The 20,607-nt window shown below is 52.5% G+C and overlaps 6 protein-coding genes across 6 annotated transcripts; 2 read left to right on the top strand and 4 right to left on the bottom strand.

Moving 5' to 3' along the window:
- Nucleotides 1-157: 157 nt before the first annotated feature.
- Nucleotides 158-1,655, top strand: BO94DRAFT_559058 (uncharacterized protein; the record flags this gene model as incomplete). The annotated part of the gene is made up of 3 exons (XM_025614042.1): nt 158-550; nt 610-1,077; nt 1,128-1,655. 3 exons carry the CDS (start codon nt 158-160, stop codon nt 1,653-1,655), a joined length of 1,389 nt encoding a protein of 462 aa, XP_025464357.1.
- An 808-nt stretch (nt 1,656-2,463) lies between these two features.
- BO94DRAFT_577512 (condensin subunit BRN1) lies at nt 2,464-5,598 on the bottom strand (the record flags this gene model as incomplete). The annotated part of the gene is made up of 4 exons (XM_025615178.1): nt 2,464-4,458; nt 4,517-5,084; nt 5,150-5,315; nt 5,529-5,598. The coding sequence occupies 4 exons, from the start codon at nt 5,596-5,598 to the stop codon at nt 2,464-2,466; spliced, it is 2,799 nt and encodes a 932-aa protein (XP_025464356.1).
- A 405-nt stretch (nt 5,599-6,003) lies between these two features.
- BO94DRAFT_192132 (sodium/calcium exchanger protein) lies at nt 6,004-9,207 on the top strand. The gene is made up of 2 exons (XM_025606040.1): nt 6,004-6,377; nt 6,440-9,207. The coding sequence occupies exons 1-2, from the start codon at nt 6,150-6,152 to the stop codon at nt 9,167-9,169; spliced, it is 2,958 nt and encodes a 985-aa protein (XP_025464355.1). The 5' UTR covers nt 6,004-6,149; the 3' UTR covers nt 9,170-9,207.
- Nucleotides 9,208-9,288: 81 nt separating this feature from the next.
- pan1 (actin cytoskeleton-regulatory complex protein PAN1) lies at nt 9,289-14,472 on the bottom strand. The gene is made up of 6 exons (XM_025612396.1): nt 13,702-14,472; nt 13,574-13,637; nt 11,452-13,515; nt 10,834-11,379; nt 9,725-10,766; nt 9,289-9,651 (listed from the first exon to the last, which is right to left on the bottom strand). The coding sequence occupies exons 1-6, from the start codon at nt 14,267-14,269 to the stop codon at nt 9,577-9,579; spliced, it is 4,359 nt and encodes a 1,452-aa protein (XP_025464354.1). The 5' UTR covers nt 14,270-14,472; the 3' UTR covers nt 9,289-9,576.
- Nucleotides 14,473-14,540: 68 nt separating this feature from the next.
- On the bottom strand, nt 14,541-16,328 carry BO94DRAFT_538020 (DNA-directed RNA polymerase II core subunit RPB11). Its single transcript, XM_025612395.1, has 5 exons — nt 16,257-16,328; nt 15,959-16,200; nt 15,378-15,436; nt 15,203-15,312; nt 14,541-15,082 (listed from the first exon to the last, which is right to left on the bottom strand). The coding sequence occupies exons 2-5, from the start codon at nt 15,973-15,975 to the stop codon at nt 14,879-14,881; spliced, it is 390 nt and encodes a 129-aa protein (XP_025464353.1). The 5' UTR covers nt 15,976-16,200; nt 16,257-16,328; the 3' UTR covers nt 14,541-14,878.
- A 926-nt stretch (nt 16,329-17,254) lies between these two features.
- Nucleotides 17,255-20,558, bottom strand: BO94DRAFT_604299 (uncharacterized protein; the record flags this gene model as incomplete). The annotated part of the gene is made up of 4 exons (XM_025616458.1): nt 17,255-18,497; nt 18,527-19,752; nt 19,868-20,255; nt 20,317-20,558. The coding sequence occupies 4 exons, from the start codon at nt 20,556-20,558 to the stop codon at nt 17,546-17,548; spliced, it is 2,808 nt and encodes a 935-aa protein (XP_025464352.1). The 3' UTR covers nt 17,255-17,545.
- Between the last annotated feature and the right edge of the window lie 49 nt (nt 20,559-20,607).

The following is a 20,607-nucleotide window of genomic DNA, read 5'->3' as shown; positions in this document are numbered from 1 at the left end:
AAAGGTCGAGAGCTGGTCCTCTTTACGCCTTTGGGCTCGGAAAGCCTCCTTGCTTCCTTCCTGGATGTCTGCATCGACCGATAGCCACAACAGCTATTCTCTGTCTTGCGAAGTAGTGTCTCCTGAGGATATTGTCCGCAGTCACAACTACGGGGCAATGGCGCAGCCTGTCATAACTGCCGGGGAACGGAGCTCTTCTGAGACGTCAACCTCCTCGCTGAAGGGTTCCCGAACAACTCGTTTCGCGGAAGCAACCATGGTTCACTCCCCTTCCGGACTTGAGGATTATGGAAAGTCCCCCTTCGCAGATCCATCCAAGCTATCGCAGAGCCCCCCTGATGTGTCTGATGTCGGCTTTGGATATGTAGCTGCAAGCGACCCTGCACAGCATGCATCACATCATGATCTTCCGACACCTGGCCCAAAAAGCGTTCTCAAAGTCCCCGGAACCCCAGGTCGCACTCTGAATCCTTTGAGCCCAACTTTCCGAGAGGAGTTCTTCGTGGAAAAGCAAGAGAAGGTGGCAGAAAAGGAAAATGCGAGGGACCTGGTGAGTGAATGCTGGTGCGTCATGTTAATTTCTCTGAATACTTACGTTCGCTGCCACAGCGTATCAAATTGCGTGTCCGGGTGGCCAAGGTATTCCTCCGCTTCATCAATCTTGGTTGCAGTCTCATCGTCCTTACGATTTTGGGAACGACGTTGACAGTCTTCAACGCGACAAAATCGCTTCCTGAGCGGAATACCTCTCCTCCCTGGGAATTTGGCACAAACCCATGGCCGCAATATCTGCTGCTAGTGGTATCATGTCTCTCCTTGCTTGCCTGTCTTGGCGTCTTCTGGGGCTACTGGAGAGGTGGCCGCAAGCGCGCTCAAAAGTACGCCGCTTACTACTCACTTCTATCGATTGGTGTTTTCATCTTCGACCTGGTGATGTGGATTGTCGCGGCGGCGATCTTCGAACATTCGAAGGCTACAGGAGACGACAAAGATCTGTGGGGCTGGTCCTGTGTTCATAATGAAAGAGAAGAGCTGTTTGGTGACCAAATCGACTACGCACTTCTTTGTCGTCTGCAGGTAAGCCAGCTAGCTACGTAATCATCTTTCCGAGCTAACAGACTTCACAGGATTGGGGATTGGTCTGTGCTGTTATTGAGATTGTTCTCGAAGTCTTGGTCCTTTTGGTCTATGCGGCCATTTTTTACCGGTTCTGGACCAAGAGAAAGCTTGCCAGGTCGATGGATCGTCGAGACAGAGCTAGGACGGACTTGTACATGGCCCAACTTCAGCAGCAAACCGGGCCGAATACTCCGGGGCTTCCTCCAATGCCCAAGGCCCCCTTCGTGTCGACCTCGATTCCCCAGGATCCTTACTCTGCCGCTGAAAATGGCGAGATGTGCGCCCTCCAATTTGCTACACCACCGAGCCAGGCAAAATCCCAACCGGCGTTCCAGCTCCAACCGCCTCCAATTCGGGTGCAGAATGCAACTCCACAGTTAGCACAGGCGGAATATCTCCCACCTATGTCGGCCCCAGATGCCCCTAACCAGCATATGGGCGCGGCACCCGGCGAGCAAACCTATGAAACTGTGCCCATTCCCGATGCCTACGCGAGTCCAATGAGCCCTAGCCTTCCTCATGGAGCTCATCAATAAACAGGATTTCGGCACTTTAGGATGGATGTGATTCATGTAACAACCATTTGTTCAGACATATGACGAGTTAATGTTTCCTTGGGCAGTTGGTCTTGGATAAACACATGCTCTCTCCCTGTCTGATTGATATGCTGTCAATATGGTGTCGGCCTTTCTTGATCCTATCAGTTTCTGGACTAGTTCACCGCCGTTTCCTCTATATGACAAATCCTTTTTCTTTTCCTATCAAGTCGGTCTTCTTTCTCTCTTTTTCTTTATACCATTGATACACTCAAGTACGCCATCCTTTGTCTATTTACATTCCTTTATCCTTAGTTTTGCCTTGAGCAAGTTTGGCGTGGCACTCAAATTTGGAAGACAAGCACTGGACATTGCTAATTCTATTGCTGTTGTTGTCGGTTGCAAACATCGAGATAATTCCATAGTTGGACGGTTAAGATCCTAAGTTGTAGGGAAGAAGGACTGAATCCTGTGGGCTTGAACAACAGACTAGAATGGTATTTAAGATATCATATAGTACGAATGTAAAGAATTGCTGAACCATTGAGGTAATCATCCCTGGCATGTAGACTTGTCGCCTACTCAAGGGAATGCGAAGAATCAGGTCGATTTGAGAACACACCAACCGCCCAACCACCAAACATAACAAAAGGGATGTCCAGCCCACCAACTCCACGCAGTAGAAACCCAAGCCTATGTCCAACCCGAAGGCATCCCTCATATCATATGTTTCGGCATGCCACATGTGAATATTGACTGTACAATCGTCCGCGTACGCGGAGAAAAGGCAAAACATCAGAGTTCCAGGTCACATAGCTCCTTCTTCAAGGACGGCATTCGCATCCTTGGAAACAAAAATCTCTTCAAGCCTGCCGACACCAATGCCGCTAGAGGCATCATCGTTTCGTAGGACTAGGCCCTGCTCGTTGGCTAAGTGGAGTAAACAAATAAACCCGAAGGACGTGCTTATGTCGCGTAGTGTGTCTCGGGGGTAAACTGTTTTCAAAGAATTCATGATCTGTGTGAACCGGAGTGTCTCGTTTTCTTGGCTGTCATCTTGGCCGCCACGCTCTGGGTTGCTGTCCAGTGGTGGCAACGTTGGCTGCGCCTCGGCTTCCGTTGCCTGTCGCTCTACTTCTCCTCGGGAAGTAGTTGCGTCCTCGGCCTGAGGCGCAGGATCGAAATGTGTCGATGAGATCAACCGCTCACCCATGCCCTTCCACATTTCCACTTTCAGTCGTCGGACATCCACCTTCTTTGCAACTCGTGCATATGCAACGTAGTCAGGGCGTGCCCTACGGCCGCCTTGTGTTACAAGCTGGGAACCATATCCCCCACCGTTCTGGGTCGAGCCAGGTGCTGCGCCTATCATATTGAGAAGGGCAGTGAGACCTGATGCCCCACCAGCGTCTCGCGCAGATGTGCCTGGAGGACCATCGGTGGGTGGAGATAGCATTTCTCTGGCATCCGCGAAAGGGAGGTTGTCGTCATCATCATCACCCAAGCCGAAGCCGTTGGGGAATGCTAGACCATCATCGTCTGCAAAGAAATTGGCGTCATACGCACCCTGAGCGCCCTCGTCAGACGCTGCAGCATCCTCCGCTTTGTGATTCGCCCAGAATGCTTCATCCATTTCGCCGTTTCCTGGGGTTTGGTCTTGTCGCCGGTGATTGAATTGCCGGGGACCCGTCAGTTTCTTAGATCCCATCCTGGCCTTCGGTTTGAGGAAAAGACGGAGTAACTGGCGGGAATTGAAGTGCTTGTCATCCGGAAGAAGGTTGCGCCCTTTGGTCTTCCATTGTGTCTTCGGCAGAGATATGGTAGAGTTAGAGCTGGCCGGTGTGTATATTAACTCGGCAAAAGTCGGGTCCAAAGGCGTAGTGAAATCGATCTCAAAGGGCTCTTTCTCCTTGCGTTGCTTGGGTGCCAGATTGGCAGTGTTTGTGGCGGTTTGCTCCTTAATGCGCCGGATCTTCCAGTGCTCGGGACCAGCCCAGTTCTTTTGCAGGGCGTTATCAAAATAACTGAGAATATTTTCATGGTCCCGGTTGTCTGGCTGGTGAGTGAGAGATATGGTATACGGATCATCATTTTCGAGCTCTTCGCCATCAGCATTCTCCTCGCCATCCATCTCTACGCGGTGCACCTTGAGCATCGGCTCAAGGGCAGCTTCACGTGCCCACGCTTCACCACCATCACCGAAACCTGCGTCTCCGCCTAAGTCGAACCCGGCTAACGTGGCGTCATCGTCATCGAACCCAACAGCATTTTCATCATCGAGCATGATACCTGATGCATCATTCGGGTGCTGCCCTTCCTCCTGGCCCTTGTCATGGCGCCAGTCTTCGGGAGCCTTGAGGAAGGGTATATCCAGCGAGCCACTTGGGTCTCCGAGATCAAAGGTCTTTAGTGACGGGCAAATATCCTGGTTCTCGAGGCGGTCCAAGTCCGGAAAAAATTTGCTCGCCAATGGAACGATGTCGATCTCCGTGTTCTCATCGGAAGTATTGTCCACTGATTGTCTGAGGTCATACAAAGAGCCTGGCTGCTGCGGATCTTCAGACTCTTGGGCATCCTCTGCCTCCTTGGAGGCCTCGTCAGCGGCATCATCACTGCTATCAAAGACAATGCGTCCTTGACTATCAATTGAAAGGTGGTTTAGGAGCAGGCCTTTAGCACCGCCTTCATCGAAATCTGCAGACGCCTTTTTGAACAGGGGATCAACTGAGAATTCCAGCTCAAACTTCTTCAGCTGGAGCGAAGCGAAGGAGGGTGCAAGTGTAGCTTCATGCGTCCGTTGTGCCTGGGAGAGCCGAGTCAGCGATCCTAAAATGATGTCCATCTCCGAGGCGCTCACGAACCTTTCTCCGCGATTTTCTGGCTGCCCCCTCATCACCGTCCTCGTCGTCCTCAGCCTCTTCCCCTTCCGCACCAGTTTCACGGGCTCTCTTGTCCCGGCTATCTGCCAGGCCACTCAGAAGCTTGCCCGTCTCCGTTGCCACACTGTCGACTCTGCTGGTGTAGATCTTCACACATCCATCCAGCGTGCAACTAGCTTTTTGAAAGTTCACGCCGTCTCCTTCCTTGAGTAGGGACATGTCGTGAAAATAGTCGATTAGGGCGAAGTTCCAAGAGTTGTTGGCATTGATCTTATTGTCGGTAGCCATCTTCATCCATTCCTCAAAATTGGCCAGGATAGGCACGCGCTTCATAGGGGTAACTGCTCTACGTCCATTGACATCACTTTCGCGCCCCCGGTGTCCCGAGCCCCGCGGCGTCGCAGGGCTCCCATTATCGTAGCCTGTATATCGTCGAGGTGGCATAGGGGTCTTGACGGCGGCCTTGATCTGGTCCATCTGGCGGTCATGTCGCGCCTGCCTAGCCTCCATGCGAGCCGCCTTCTCTCCCATGTCATCATTGAGCGGAATCCTAGCGCGATCAGTGTCATAGTTTGATTGGGGTGGGAGGGGGGTATTTTTTCTAATGGGACGTACTTCATGGGCGAGTTCTTATGGGGGGTGGATGCGCCAGTGGAGCGGCGATTCTTGGGATTCGCCACGCGGGGCATTGTGAGTAGATCCCCTGGCTTGATACCGAATCGATGGATATTGTTGATAAGGAGGACCAAAGTCGATGAAGAGAGGCGGGGAGTGTTGCGATCTGAAATAAGGTCGAGGGGAGCGGAAGTCAAAAGAGAAGTGCCCTGGTCATGTCCTCTCGTTCTATCGCGATCGGACGAGGGACAGAGGGGAAAGCAGCCAGCAAGAAAGAGGGGAGGGGGGGGGAGGATAAATCGGGATAGGCTCGCTCGTCTCGGAGGTGAACAAACAATCAACAAAAACATACGCCGCGCCACAGCAACCCTCTACGCACTTTGCGCGCTAACCCAGCCTGGCCTGGCGTCGACGTCATCCGATCGACCACTACGGAGGAATCCGTCCATATTCCATCCATTCACTACTCTAGGTACTCTCGTAGTACTATCTATGTATCTATCTACTAGTATCCAGGTAGTACCCGACTTCCATGGGGTTTGTCCTACCTACTTGATTGATTTCACACAATACACCACAGGATCAGTCAGTTATCTTGCCGATTATCTCTTGATCTATCTATATTTCCAATCCGTACAGATCCTTCCTTTGCATGATTTACAGTACACTGAAGCTGATGTGCTGCGCAACCTCCCACCGCTTCCCTGATCCGGCCGGCCCATCTGCTCTCGTCTCCGCCTTTCTTCGGACTTCTGACATCAATGCAAGCCAACTAACTATCTATCTATCTACAGGCCAGATCTAAACGACCTTCCCCTTCCCCCTTGCCTGCCCTCTTATCTTGGCCCAATTCCTCCCGCATCCTTCCTCTTCGTCTTGCTTCCCTCCTCCTCCTTCTTCTCCTCCTCCTCCTTCCTCCATCCCCCATCCCCAGGCTCTCTCAGTTATAGTGTGACTCTCCACGGACACTATCGCCCAGGATGCCGCAATACCTACCGTCATGTATCCACTACTAATGCCCGATCTTCGTCGCCGACTTGCGGCTCCCCAAAAGCGCTCATATTCCGCCCGACCATTTTGGGCATGCTTGCTGGCTTTCTCATGCCTTGCCGCTCTCAGCTGGGCTTCCGGGCGTCTGAATCATGGTGTCACGGCTCCACTAGCTCCGTCAGCTGAGCAGGTCCTGCTTCACGACGTCCATCGACTTAGGCGGGATAACGCTGTGGAGGTATAGTACTCTACGTGATCTTCCAAATGGGGAATTGCTAAGCTTACTGGTCTTCCTCCTAGTGCCGTTTAGTCCGTCAAGCCAAAGATCAATGTTCCTTCGTCCTCTCGAATTGCGCTGATCACGAGGACGGTCTCTTCTCGTACCTCCAGTTTTACTATTGTACCGCCGCAAATTTCAAACCAGCCGGATTCATTGTCATCATTCTATGGTTGTCGCTACTCTTTAGTACCATTGGCATTGCTGCCAGCGATTTTCTCTGTGTTGATTTGAGCACCTTGGCCAGCGTTCTCGGTTTGAGCGAAAGCTTAACTGGTGTCACCTTTCTTGCTTTCGGAAATGGGAGCCCCGACGTATTTTCTACCTTCGCCGCCATGCGGTCAAACAGTGGGAGCTTGGCAATTGGAGAGCTGCTGGGAGCTGCAAGCTTCATAACATCCGTTGTTGCTGGCTCAATGGCGCTGGTCCGCCCATTCAAGGTCGCCCGGAGAAGTTTCGTTCGTGACGTCGGGTATTTTATCTTGGCCGTGGCCTTCAGTATGTTTCTGTTAGGTGACGGTCGCCTCCATGTCTGGGAGTCGGCCATGATGGTAGCCCTTTATTGTTTCTACGTCGTGTTGGTGGTAACGTGGCATTGGTATTTGACTCGACAGCGTCGCGTATATGAGAGGAACATAGCCGCCCGGTCTCACTTTCACATACCCGACAACCAGGAGCTTGATATCGAAGAAGAGGAAGACGATGACCCGGGGGTCGCATCGGAGGCTACAAGTCTTCTTCGCGGCGAGGACTTTGACGCTCTCGAGAGGTCCGGTGTGCCAACTTGGCAGGAAGGGGAGGAAGATGACGAAACCCGCAATCGGTATCTCGCTGAAATCCGCGACAACATGCACATTTATCGCCCTTCTACTCGCAGGCGCAATACGTTGAATCCCATCAGGCCCAGTCTGGTGGGCGCTCTAGAGTTCCAGTCGGTACTTTCTTCTCTTCAGAGGTCGAAAAATATTCATCATCACGAGCCCATCGACCTCGGGAGTTGTTCAGATGATGAGCGTTCCCATTCTCGTTCGCAACAGTCCGACAATGCTTCTGTCGTGTCCCATCCCTGTGCCGGCCGTGTCTCTGCTGGTGACCGCTTATCTCCTAATCGAGCCATAGGTTCTGTCCGCACTCGAGCAGTGTCTGCCAATGCTGCCGCAGACCTGAAACTAGATACGAGCATGTTTAGTTCCCACTTCCAACAACCCCGTGTCACTGTTAGCCGACCTTCTGCGGACACTCACGCCTCGGTAACGACGGGCGCCTTACCACCCGACCAGGGCTCAGGATCAAACCTATCGCCTCAGTCAAACATGCGTCTCCAGAGCCCTAACCTACTTGCGCCTCCGGATGCTTTCAATTCTCCAACCTATCAAGTGACAAGTTCACGTCCTCGCTCCCCGCTTTCGTTATCCCCACGCGATACGTCCCCCTCCCCTGGTCCTGCCGATGCCTTTCCAGAGAGTTCTATAAGCCCGTTCCCACTCTTCCAAGATGCACCAAGCGGTCCAAGCCCCGCATCCTCGAAGGCGCCGAGCTTACGCCTCCCGGCCGCTTTCGTCCCTACGGAGCTGCTGCAGATACATGATAGCGTCTTTGATAGTGGGAGTAATCTGGCGACAACGCCGACGTGGTGGCCAACTCTATCGCTCACTTCTCAGCCGATTCTACCAACCCTGTTTCCAACATTAGCCGACTGGAAATCTAAAACATTCTGGGAACGACTACTGGGGATTGTTGCAGCACCTAGTGTGCTGCTTCTGACAATCACTCTTCCTGTGGTTGAACCTGTGCAACTCGACAATGGTGCAAATGCTGTTTCGGTCATAGTGACTTCAGCGGACGGTGAAAATGCGCCATCACCTGCTGTAAGACTGCCGGAGGACAGCCCACTTCTGCGTGCCTTTGATCCAGAGTCCATCATCCAAAGCCCAGTGGATCAGAATGGCAAGACGCAACCGGGACCGAGACATTTACGTTTTGATTCTGAGTTGCCGGCCATCCAAACAAATATGGACTCCCCATCGCCATCTTCGAAGGAGTGGTGCGTTTGGTTAGTTTGGACACAAATTTTTATGGGCCCCTTCTTCGTCGCCTTGATGTACTGGACGACGGTGGACTCCGAGTTAGAGGCCCGGAATCTCTTATTGCCCTCGATGGTTTCCCTTCTCTTTTCCTTGATATGCATCACTTGTCTGATGATCAGCACGCGGCACAACCTATCCTCCCAGCCTCCCAGTGCTTGGCGTCCTGTTCTTGCCTTTTTAGGCTTTGTTGTTGCGATCTGCTGGATTGCAACCATTGCCACCGAGGTTGTCAATCTCCTGAAGACCCTGGGTGTCATTTTGAACATCAGCGACTCGCTTCTGGGACTGACAGTGTTTGCGGTGGGAAATTCCTTGGGCGACCTGGTTGCGGACATTACTGTTGCACGCCTAGGTTATCCCGTCATGGCTCTGAGTGCCTGTTTCGGGGGCCCCATGCTAAATATTCTCCTCGGCATTGGTCTGGGCGGACTGTATATGACCCTGAACACAAAACCAGAAGCGATAGTCAGGGCTGGCGGCTCGTACGAGATCGAACTTTCCAAGGTCCTCATTATCAGCGGTGCTACTTTATTGGTCACCCTGGTCGGCTTGCTGATCGTCGTTCCTCTGAACAAATGGAGAATGGATCAGAAGATTGGTTGGGGCCTGGTCATCCTATGGGTCATCAGCACGATCGGCAACATTCTCGCTGAACTTCTATTATGAAACAAGAGTCTATCTCTTGTCATTGCTCTGGAATTCTGGCGTGCTCTCGCTCCAATGTTGCTTACAGATGTTTCCCTACATATTCCTCAGTCTCGGTATACATGTGTGTATATATATGTGTATATATATGTGTATGTATATATTACGAATAAAGCGATCATCTGAGACAAATTCATAGTTATTATCGTACTTCGCGCCGCGTAAACCAATAGTACAGGCCGAAAACACAGGAGTATCCATGCCTACCTGTCAATAAAGGCCATGGAAAGGATACAGAAACAGTTGGAATCCTCCTACGGCGGCTCCTGTCCGCTCTATCGCGTCTTGCACAGCGCCTTAGAACCCACCCAGGCCGCCTACGCGTGGAGCAGAGAAGAAGCATACCCAACGTTGTGCGCACTTCGGCCTCAATCCAGAACACGACCCGCGGTGGAGCTAGTACTCCGGTCATTTGTTTGGACCTTTCTAAGACCCATACCTGCCTGGATTGACGCCAACAAGGCACCTCTACCACCTCCTCCCGTTGGAGCTGCCGGAGGCGCGGGGGCGGGGGACGCCCGGAGGCGGAACTGGGGATGCCATAGAGGGAGCAGGGGGCGGCGGGGGCGGCGCGTTAGCTTCAGCATTGAAGCCGGCGGTTGCCGGCGGTGCCGGGGCTGGTGGTGGCGGCGGTGGAGGGGGGATGGCGGTCGGAACAGAGAGTGCTTCGGCTGTCTCAGCCGCTGGTGATGGGATTACTGGACTTTCCTGGACCGGAGTGGACGACTTTGACGGGGTTTTGTCGTCCATGGCACTCAGAGGCCGTGGAGGAGCCATGGTACCGAATAAGATGCTTGCGAGCTGCTTCGCGCTACCACCACCCGGCCGTTCATCATCATCATCAGACGAATCAAAGTCCGACCCTGCAGCAGACCAGTCATCATCCGCTTCTGGGCGCACTCGGGATTTGCGCTCCAGGGGTCCGGAGACAGTAAAGGAAGGTTTGGTGCTTTCTTGCTGCTGCGCCAGCCGATGGAAAGGATTGGTTGACTGCGACTCGGTTTTCGGAGCAGTGAGCTGAGGTGCAGGGGGAGGAGGCGGAACCTGGTTGTCAGACTGGCTGATTCTCTTGAAGTAAGGATTCTTGGACTCGGCCTCCGAGCTGAGGCTGGCGGGTCCAGCGTGGCTCCTAGGAGAAGAACCAGCAGGGCTGGTCACGACTTCTAGCTCCGGTACTGAAGCTGGAGCTGAGGGCGCAAGAGCCGGAGGCGTCGATGCGGTGGTGTCTGCCGCAGGGAAAACCTGACTCTGATTCGGAGTATTATCCTGAGGTGTGATATTAATAGGGCCTTCGTCATCAGAGGAGCTCTCCTGCTCCAAGCCTTCCAATTCCAACTGAAGCTGACGCTCGCGCTCTTTGGCCATTTCAAGTTCAGCACGCTGAGTTGCTAGTCTTGCTTCCTGCTCTTTCGCCGCTCGGGCTGCCTCGTCCCTGCGACGCCTCTCTTCTTGCTTCTTGATCTTGCCCTGTCTAACCTGTTCCTGAAGCGCGGCAAGGCGCGCTTCCTGGGCCTCCTTCTCCTTCTGATATTCTGTTTCACGTTCTCTGGCCGCGGCCCTGATAAAATGTTAGTGTAAATGACGGGCCTAGGAACGATAAGATAATGTCAACAAAAATTACATACTCTAGACGGGTTGTCTCCTCTTCCTGCACCTGCTGTTCCTCTCTAATAGCTTGCTCCCGGGCAGCCTGCTCTACTTTGGCTGCTTCTTCTGCTGCCTTCTTTGCGTCAGCCTGGCCTGCACTGTCGGTCCGACCCTTCCGCGAAGGCGGTGCCGGAGGAGGCTTTTTGCCAACTGGCTTAGCAGACTGCGCCATGGGCCCGCGTTGTTCCTCGGCCAAACGTCGATGCCTCTCTTGTTCTCGCTTGGCATCTTCTTCTTCCGCTCGTTTCAACCGCTCTTCGCGTTCCTTTCTTTCGCGCTCTTGTCGTTGGAGTAGAGTCTCCGTTGAGTCATTGTGAGGTTTGAGCCCTGCAGCTGCCATTCTTTCAGCAATGCGCCTCTGCGCACGTTCTCTGGCAGCTGCAACACGGTCCTCGTGCGTAGATCCGGGTACTGATCCGGCTGAGCCAGTAGGTGTTGGGGAAGATTGCACTGTGGTCGTATTCGCCAGCGTTGGCTCATCATAACGAGACCGCTGCTCTCTCGTATCTGATGCTCTTAGTTGCCTGCGATCAATGGTTAGCCCATGCTTTAGGGAGTAACTTCACATCCCATCCATAGGAGAAATATGCGCTTACTCTTCCTTGCGGACAGAGGCCGTGCGACTGTTCCTTTTCAAATCGTAAATGAAGTCTCGGATCACCTCTTCAACACCTAAGGCATCCTCCCATCGTCGCTGCTCATGCTCACGTGTTGAACTCTCACCACCATCCTTCAGGCTATCTTCTAGACTCCGCGCGAATTCTTGAACACTGTCCTCCACGTCGCCGGTCATGATCTCGTTCCTCTCTCGTTCCGACTTGACATTAGCACTTTCGGCCTCAAACCGGCGAGCTGCAGCCCCGTCGTCATCCTGGGTAGCAGGAACGGGCCTCCCAGAAAGTTCAGCGGCGCGGGCTTGCATCCTGGCACGAGCACGTGCTTTAATACGATCGGCCTCTGTGACTGTACCCCCAGGTCCCGTACCCACAATGGAAGACGCGCTGTTAGGATGATCCTTTGCATCCTTCAGACGGAACAACTCAAGTTTGACCTCAGCAATCTCGCGCTCAACACGCCTGACTTCCGATGCCACTTGAGGGACTTGGTCCTCGTAAGCCTGCAGTTGACGACGGAGTGACCTCCGTTCGGCCCCGGTATCAAGATTGCGGAAAGAAGCATCGGGGTGGGTATCAATGTCATCCTGTACCCTTCGTATCCGATCCATAAGGCTCTCTGCTTCTCTCCGATCTCTCCGATCCAAAGCATCATCCTCCTCCGCTTGATTCTCATCCTGAAAATCCACCGCATCTAACATAATCTGAGCTTCACGAATCTTTTTTTTTAGTTGCTCGACGGAAAGCTCTTCCTCGGATGCTTGAGAAGCAGCAGGAGACGGTGTTCGGCCATTGTTTCCAACACGACGACGAGCACTGGAGCGATATCCGGCAGCCGCCTCGTCGTTGTTCTTGAACAGCGTAGCATCTTTGCGACCAACCCCTGGAGACACTGCACCACCACGGAAAGAATGCTCTTTGAGGTAGCTCACCCCGGTCTTCTGCGGTTGTAGAAAGGCGCCGGAAGCTTTTCTGGTCTCTGCATCTTGAGAGAGCATAGACTTGATCGTGCCTATCGAATCGTTTAAATTCCTTGTAGATGGAGGGACAAGCTCTGGAGGTAAGCGATTGGGAACTGGGTATCCGTTTAATTTCCTGTAGATGAGATGCATCGCCACGGCGAATTCATCCATGTTCAGGCGACCTTTGTTGTTGGGGTCGGCTAGCGTCCAAATGCGTTCCAAATCCGACCGATCCAGGCCACTCTGCCCCATAATCTCTATGGCAGTATCACCTCCGATAAAGCCCTTGTGGAAACCATCCCAAGCGCGGAACAGATCATCATAGATCTTTTTCTCTTCCTTGGTGATAGCCCAGGGAATATGAGCATTTCCAGATAGGCCAACCGTAGAAAACCCACCTTCGCGGCCCGGCTGCGGCATCAGTTGCTGTTTGAGAGCTTCAATGTTAGGCAAACCGGACGATGGAGCATTCACAAATCCCCATTGGCCCGGAGCCCCAGTAGGCTGCGCAGTCAGGGCAGACATACCCCCAGTCGGTGCAGGATTCACGGGTGACCCAAATCCAGTAGGCATTGGGGGCATTGGGGGACGAGGCCCGCTGTACCCTGTTGGCTGGGGGTTAGTCATGAACCCAGTTGGTTGAGGCTGTAGAAGTTGTTGATGAGACTGTCCGGGGAACCCAGTAGCTTGCGGGGCAAGGGCGGGGTTCAGACCCGAGAAAGAGGGCTGGTTCTGCTGGAAGCCGGTTGCCTGGGTATATCCTGTAGGCTGTGCTGTGAGCTGCGTGAGAAGCTGCGCATTGCTCGGCTGCTGTGGCTGTGGCTGCTGGGGGGGCGGGGGGGCAGATTTATTTTCCAGCAGCGGAGCATCGAAGCTCGGAACATTGGTTCTCATGACTGGTTCCGGCTGAGTGTCAGGAACCTGGAAGGAAATGATGTCCACCATGCTGGAAACTTCGTTCTTGATCTTCTCGGGGAGCGAGTTCGGCAGGTCTCTACCCGTAATTCTGAGGTTGCACAAGTACATAGCCAAAGCGAATTCGGGAAAGAAAAGCTGCCCGGATTTGGTAGAATCCGAGAGGATCCTATGATGATTATATTAATTGCCCATCTCCAACGAAAGAACGCAAACCAAATACACACCATATCTTGGACAAATCACCCCCGGAGAGCTTAGACCGCAACAGAAGCTCTTTTGCTTTATCTCCTGTTGAAAGCATGTCAGACAAATCCTTCACGCCACCACTTCTTTTAAGATGGTCATGACTAACCACTCATTGTCTGGTTCTCCCCAACCGCAGACTTGAAGAGCTGTTCGAATTTGGCCTGGTCTTGCGCAGTGATGAACGATAGTCGAATATTAGGTATCTTATTGCCGACCGACTTAGGCGGTGGTGGTGGAGCTATGCCGACACCACCCTGGAACGAGTCCGCTATTTCCGACGAAGTCCGTGGCGCCGAACGAACAGGAAGGCCAGTGCTCGAGGGGACATGCAACTGCGGAGGCTGCGTCTGAGCGGGGTATCCGGTGAACTGCGGCTGCTGAGCCGGGGGCTGAAAGCCAGTTTGCTGCGACTGTGGCACTGCAGCAGGGAAGCCGGTGAACTGGGGTTGGAGTTGACCAGCCGGGAACCCCGTGGATTGAGGCTGCAACTGAGAGGCCCCGAAACTAGACAGTTGAGGGCCATACCCGGTCGGCTGAGAAGCAAACCCAGTCGGCTGCGGCGGTTGCTGCTGCTGACCGGGAGCAAATTGCGAGTATGGGGACTGCTGGATGAAAGGCTGTCCTGGACGAGCGCCGCTGGCGCCGCCCAGGAAGGAATTCGATGAAGAGTACATTACCGAACTAACGCTGGCATCAAAGACAGGGAAGACATTAAAGACGGACTAACAGAGCGAGAAGCGAGGATAGCGAGCAAGCAGGAAACCAAACGAATTTGCGCGCAATGACTGAAGGGAGCAGCGCGAAGGTAGACAGGCAACGACGGAGGGGATCAGGAGCCATCAGGAGCAGCCGCTGGTGACGCTGATGACAGGTTACATAATCAGGGACACCGAGGGGGGTCACATATGTATGCACTAGTCCCAATCGGGAGGCCTTACCCGGAGGGTCACCTTCACCATAGTATCTACTATGTAGTAAGTCCTCCCTACTAGGTAGGTATCTACAGGAGCTATGGAACATAGCAGCAGGACCTAGCATCTAGTACCGAGGACCGGAGTGAAAGGGGGGAGGATGAATGGCAGAATCAAATAACATCATTCCCGACGGCAAGTTGGAGCGTAGAGCTTGGTCCCACTAATCACAGGAGGCAATGAGAACAGGAATAGAATGAAGGGTATGACCATGAAATAAAGACACGCATGACCAGCTGCGTAGATCCGAAGCAAAAGCATGTCTGTGACCGCCGACCTAGCTCTCCTTTCCTTAGCACCCTCGTCGAACAGCTAGACACCGTCCTGGACACCATTCTGCTGCTGGGCAGTAGCTCCCACCATCTTGCGGAGTTCATACTCTTTGGTAAATTCACGCGAGAGGATACCCAGATCCCGGACAAGCTCATGGCAGGCCGCAATTACGGCTTCCTTGGGGGTGATGTCGCCATCTGTCTGAACTCGAAGCAAAAACTTGGGAACAAGTGGGTGTGGGACCTAGGACAGTGAGGTCAGACTCATACATCAACTAGCCCAGCCGGTTTGGGGAATGCAAATTCAGGAGCACCGGGAGTGCCGTGAGACATGGGTAAGGGTAGATTTCCCTGGGGAACATACCTTGTACGCAGCAAAGAGAACATGAGAGCTCTGCAACAGGCGAGCGCGAATCAGGTTTCCGAGGGTGTGGTCTTCTTTGTTGAAGGTGAAGATCGCAGACGATGGGATGCCTGGTGAAAGCAATCAACATTAGCAGTGGACACCAGTCGATCAGGCGTGGCTTTAGACTACATACGAGTGTCAATCTCCATCTCAACCTTGTTCTCGCCATTCGCTAGAACGAATGACTCGTACCTGGGTTTCATATCGAATCAGTGGTTTGGCTTCAGAAGGGAGATCTTCGACTGAATGTAAGAAACACGAGATTATCAGAAAGAAGAAACGATCTGGAGCAGACCTCGGCTGCTGGTCATGAGAGACATTGACAGTAGACTGACAGCCGCCGCGAGATCCACCACTGCCATTCTTCCAACGGGCATACACCATTTCTGCGGGCATGATGTACTCCTTGTTGGAACTCATGGTGTCCGAAAACTATTCACAATGTAACAAGATGGGACTGGGAGTGAAGAAACACTGAACAGAAAATCAAAAATTTCAGTGAAAAGACGGGACAGCCTGGACCGCCATTGGAGGAGTTGAGGGGGGAGCAATAGCATAGTCCCAGATTCTGGGGCAGTGAATGGCGGGGGAAGGTAAGAGCCCCATCTTCATGTCACTCCTGGAAATACAAACGGCCCCAGAGTCTACAATACACAAGATAAGGTAGATATGAAACAGGGTATAAATAAGCCGCTAGAAGAAGGTTATACCTACCGGTCCGGTGCGTTCATCTTGTACTGGCTGTGACGATATCCAAGGAAATACTTATCCAAAGGAAGTGAAATAATCAAAGGGGCTATTGAGTCTGGTAGTTGCCACACCCCAGAAGCAAGTGAGAAGAAGGAGTGAGGAAGCAGATAAGAGAAAATCAGTGTTCGACTAGAATGAGAACTTATTCCTTTGCGGCTTCTGGTCTTTCTCTTTCGCCTTCTCCCTATCTTCTTGCTCAATCAAGTCTATGGCATTATCAGTGTGCGTCAAATGGTCCTGAGCGATGAAAGGGAAAAATTACCTGATAGAACAACCAAAAGATGTGCCAGTAGAATAGACTGCTGTATGGTAGACAAATATGATGCTGCAGTTCTGTATGGAAAGAATGGTTGGTGATAATGAGCTCCAGTAAGGTTAGCAATCCCGTGATAGCGGGCACGTGATAGACCGCCAAGCTCTGTCAGCCTCACCCATTCCAGCAATCATTCGACATGTTAACCGGTATTCCCCATTGGCAGTCTACACCGCCAGAAACATTGATAAAAAGAAAATAAAAGAAAAAGTGGGGGAATACTATAAGCGTGGCGTGGCTCTATGGTGTTTTTATTGACTCGTGATTCCTACTGCCGGAGTATTTGTTTTAAACCCTCCATCACGGACCATTGCGTTTTGGATACTAGCAAGTTCCCCCGAAGATAAGTTACATGTAGTATAGATCATAGACCGCTGGCCTAAGCCTCCGAGGTTCTCATTTGATAAAGGTGTTCCTGCCCCATCATAGTGTCTGCCAGAGCTCGATGCTTCAAAATTGCAGGGAATCTCTGCCACTGTATACCCGTTATTATCGCGGACAGATACTGGTTTTGAAACCATCCCGAGTAATGTCTTATATCAAGAAAGATGCGGTGGACGACTGCGTGCCAGTTGTCGGCGTGCCAGTTGTTGAGTGGTTGAGTGGATTAAGTGGACCTGGTGCTATCCTTTGCGCTGCACCTGCTCGGGGCTGGTGATGGAAGCACGGCTGAGGTGAGACAAGTCAGTCTTACCAAGAAAACAGCTGGCATTAAACAGGCACCACGGTAAACATCCGCATCATGTAGTCTAAGCTATGTTGACTCCCATAACTTTGCCATATATTATATGTCATGGCTATCAGTCCCCACTGAGTATACAAGAGAGGAAAGGTACATGCACAACTTGCTCAAGAGCAACCCAATTACACCCCCCACTGGACTGAAAAAACATCACTCCGCTAAAACGCCAATCATAGACCCGTACCCTGATTGAATGATGATTAAAGAATAAGGAAGCCGGAGGGAAAGACCCTCATATAAACGTCAAGAAATATCAGGTCATGTCCAAGAAGTTATGAGGACGCGCACGAAAGGAAAATGTCAACAATAAGGGGAAATGTTGGGGGGAAAGACTGCTCACACATGCACACATGAGATATAGCTCCTTAAAAGTCCATCGGAGAAGTACTGGGTTTCGATATGGAAAAAGCACAGCCGAGCAAAACAGCACGAACAAAAGTAGCGTGGGACACGATATCCCCCGCTGAGAGGGATTTTATATCATTGACCACCTTTGTCAATGCACAGCATTTAGCAGGTCTCCGAAGCTCGATGTTTCTTTCTTCATTCTCCAGTTGTTGCGTTTGTTTTCTCGTTTCTTCATCATTTCGGCCCAGCCTTCATCATCATCCTCGTCATCCAGTTCGGTACCAATGTTCGGCTTGCTAAGGTTTATTGTTTTGCTATCACTTGTTGTTGGGCGAACGGTCATTCGAGACATGTGTGACCCAGCGGGAGCAGTGGCCGAGAAGGAAGATTTCCGGTTTTCATCATTCCAAGGCTTCGACATGGAAGGGGAACTGGCGATCCCTAAGTCAGGTTGTAGCGTAGAAACGGGCCTATAACGAGGCGCCAGGCCAACGTTGCTGCGTTCTGATGGAGCAATGGATGGGGCATAGCCTTGCCCTGCCGGCGTGCCTGGCCTGAGGCCCCCAGAGACATATGGAATAGGTGCGCTATTGAGGCGGGAAGAGACGTTGGGATCAAGCATGCTCAGCGTCCTCTGATCACCCTGGTACCCAGTAGTTGCGTTATTCATATTGCCAGCAGACGGCATTGAAGATGGCCGCACGTTCATGCTGGCACCCAGTGTGGGCGGGGGGCCTCCAGGCGGCATCAGTTGGGTATTCTGTCCGCCCTGCATGTGGATCATCTGCTGCATCCATTGCATCTGCATCTGTACCATTTGCGTCATTTGTTGGGACAGCTCGATTTGTGCCTGTTCGGTTGCCGAGACCGCAGGCGAGTTACCGGTCATATTGGCCGAGCTCAAATTCATCATCGTGTAGGGTCTTGGAACGCCGCCAGGATGAACAGGTGGTACCGACATTCCAGCCTGGTAATCGTACATAGCTTGCGTATTGGGGCTTCCTCTCCTCATTGCCCTTGCCCGCTCTTCTGTAGCGATAACGCCTACTAAACCTCCAGGGGGCAGCGCGGGTGACGGCGCACCATGGACCGACCCCCCCCTCCCAAGCCCCCTCCCAAAGCCAGAGACTCTCTGTTAGACGGGTTGACCAAGCTGGCCCCGAAGTAAGGGTCACGCGGTAAGTTCCGCGCAAAGACAGGTAGACTCCCCCGATTGTTGGGATCACGATCTGCAACGGATCCAGGAGACGACAGGTACGGCTGCTGGAAAGAAGCCCGAAGATTTGGGATAGAGCTGGAGGGCGTCAGGCGGCTTGGGGGCCGGTTCCTGTTGGGGAAACCGTGAGCCGCTAAGATCCCCAAAGGTATCTCCTCGTCCTCGTCGCCGTCACTGCTTCTTCCACTCCCTGAGATATTACCGGGCTGTAATAGATTTGGTGCGCTCTTACTGGCTCGATCCAGTTCCGGTCTCAGAGCCGGCGCGGGAGACTCCTGGCCTGTCACCTTCATCATTTGCTGGCGATAAACCGATAGGTGGGCCTCTTGCTTGCGCCGCAGTCTCTCCGCTTCGCGATCTTTTTCTACTTCATCATCCTCATCGTAGTCGCTTCCGGCTGAATTTTCACTCTTTGAGGCGTCGCTGTTCGATCGTCTGAGCTCTTGCTGCTGACGATAATGTTCGAATTGGGAGGGAGTCATAATCTTATTCGAGGAGGTTGATACCGGCTGAGCCTTCTCATACTGTGCTGCCAAACGAGCATGGATGGCAATTGAAGGATCAAGATGATGCTCTGACAGCCCCGGGGAGCTTAACGAATCTTTCGGCATAGATTCCCGCCGATCAGGACCAATCGTGCTGGCAACCCCATGGCTAAAAAGAGAGGCATCATTTTCAGCGTCTGACTCGTGATCAGACATGAATGGTACCTGTGAGCCTCTCTTGCTTGTATAGAGAGACTCCATTATTAATTTCGCATCTTCATCTTCAACAGGAACAGAGTCCCGCGGATTAGAATATATTCCACTTCTCCTCAGACCCTTATCCACTGTCGTCCTAGGCTTTTCTAAAGAACGATGAGAAGTGGTGGCCAGAGGTGCGACACTGGACAGAGTTGTAGACTTGCGCCGGTCCCCAGCGGAGACTACATCGAAATCGCGTTGTTGTAACCCAGTTGCCAGTTGTTCGCTGGGTGAATCAAGCGTGGTCAACAGTCCATCCTCGGAATGCCGACTATCCCAGGAATATGGTGATGGCTCAACTTCCTTTGATCGGTCAGTATCAATAGGTGCTGGACGAGAGACCCTTTCATCCTTCTGGAGCAAGGCATCTGGTCTGTTGGGCGCTCCGGAAGAATCCTACAATAAGATCTCAGTATTGATGTGCATCACTTCGCGTAGTGGCTAGGGCGACAAGGCGAGGGCCTGAATCCGAGGAAGCTCAGGAACATGAGATATCTCTTACCGAATCTACTGCCCGATCTCGAGAAGTGTCCTTCGGCACATTATAGCGTTTTCCAATGTCACCGAACATGTTTTGGAAGTCGTCTTCGATTTTACCAACCTGTAGTTCTGTATCAGGGAGTCTGGGTGGAGTTGTAGTGCTCGACGTGCTGGTTGTCATCCCTCTGCTTCTTGAGGGGCCAGGTGTCGACGGCTGAGGTGGGGGGGTCGGCGCAGAAGCCTTTGAGAACCTCCCACCAAATGAAAAGGTGCGACCAGCTGCACGAATCGCACCCGACAGAGGAGGGATTGGTATATCGTAGAGGTTCCGTGTGTGAGGAGATTGGGGCTCGGGTTGAAGCCCGTCCGTTGAACGTGTTGACGGGCGAGCTCGCGCAGATGATGTACCTTCGAATGTACTTTCAATTATGGTCAGCCACTTTGCATTGTGAGAAACACTGGGGAGGAGGATATTCATACAGATTCCTCGCAGGCTGAGAATTATGCGAAGCAAAGATGTTATTGTCATCCTCTGGGGGTGAGTACAAAGGCTGCCCTTCGCTTAACCTCTTTGACACTAGATTGCCATCACTGAATGACTTTTTGTCGCCAGACGGTCGCTCAAAAACTCGGAATGATGACTGAGGAGGGTTCTGCACTTCCTCTAGAGCGTTGCTAGACGACTTTCGCCGGGCGAAGCCCTTGGGAAGCTTGATTGGCATTGAGCTGAAACCGAGGCGACCACTAGTGACGCCGGAACCACTTCCAGAG

Source organism: Aspergillus sclerotioniger (assembly GCF_003184525.1).
Source record: "Aspergillus sclerotioniger CBS 115572 chromosome Unknown BO94scaffold_26, whole genome shotgun sequence".
Classification (NCBI taxonomy): domain Eukaryota; kingdom Fungi; phylum Ascomycota; class Eurotiomycetes; order Eurotiales; family Aspergillaceae; genus Aspergillus; species Aspergillus sclerotioniger.
Note: the sequence above shows the minus strand (reverse complement) of the source record. Positions and strands in the feature narration are given on the sequence as shown.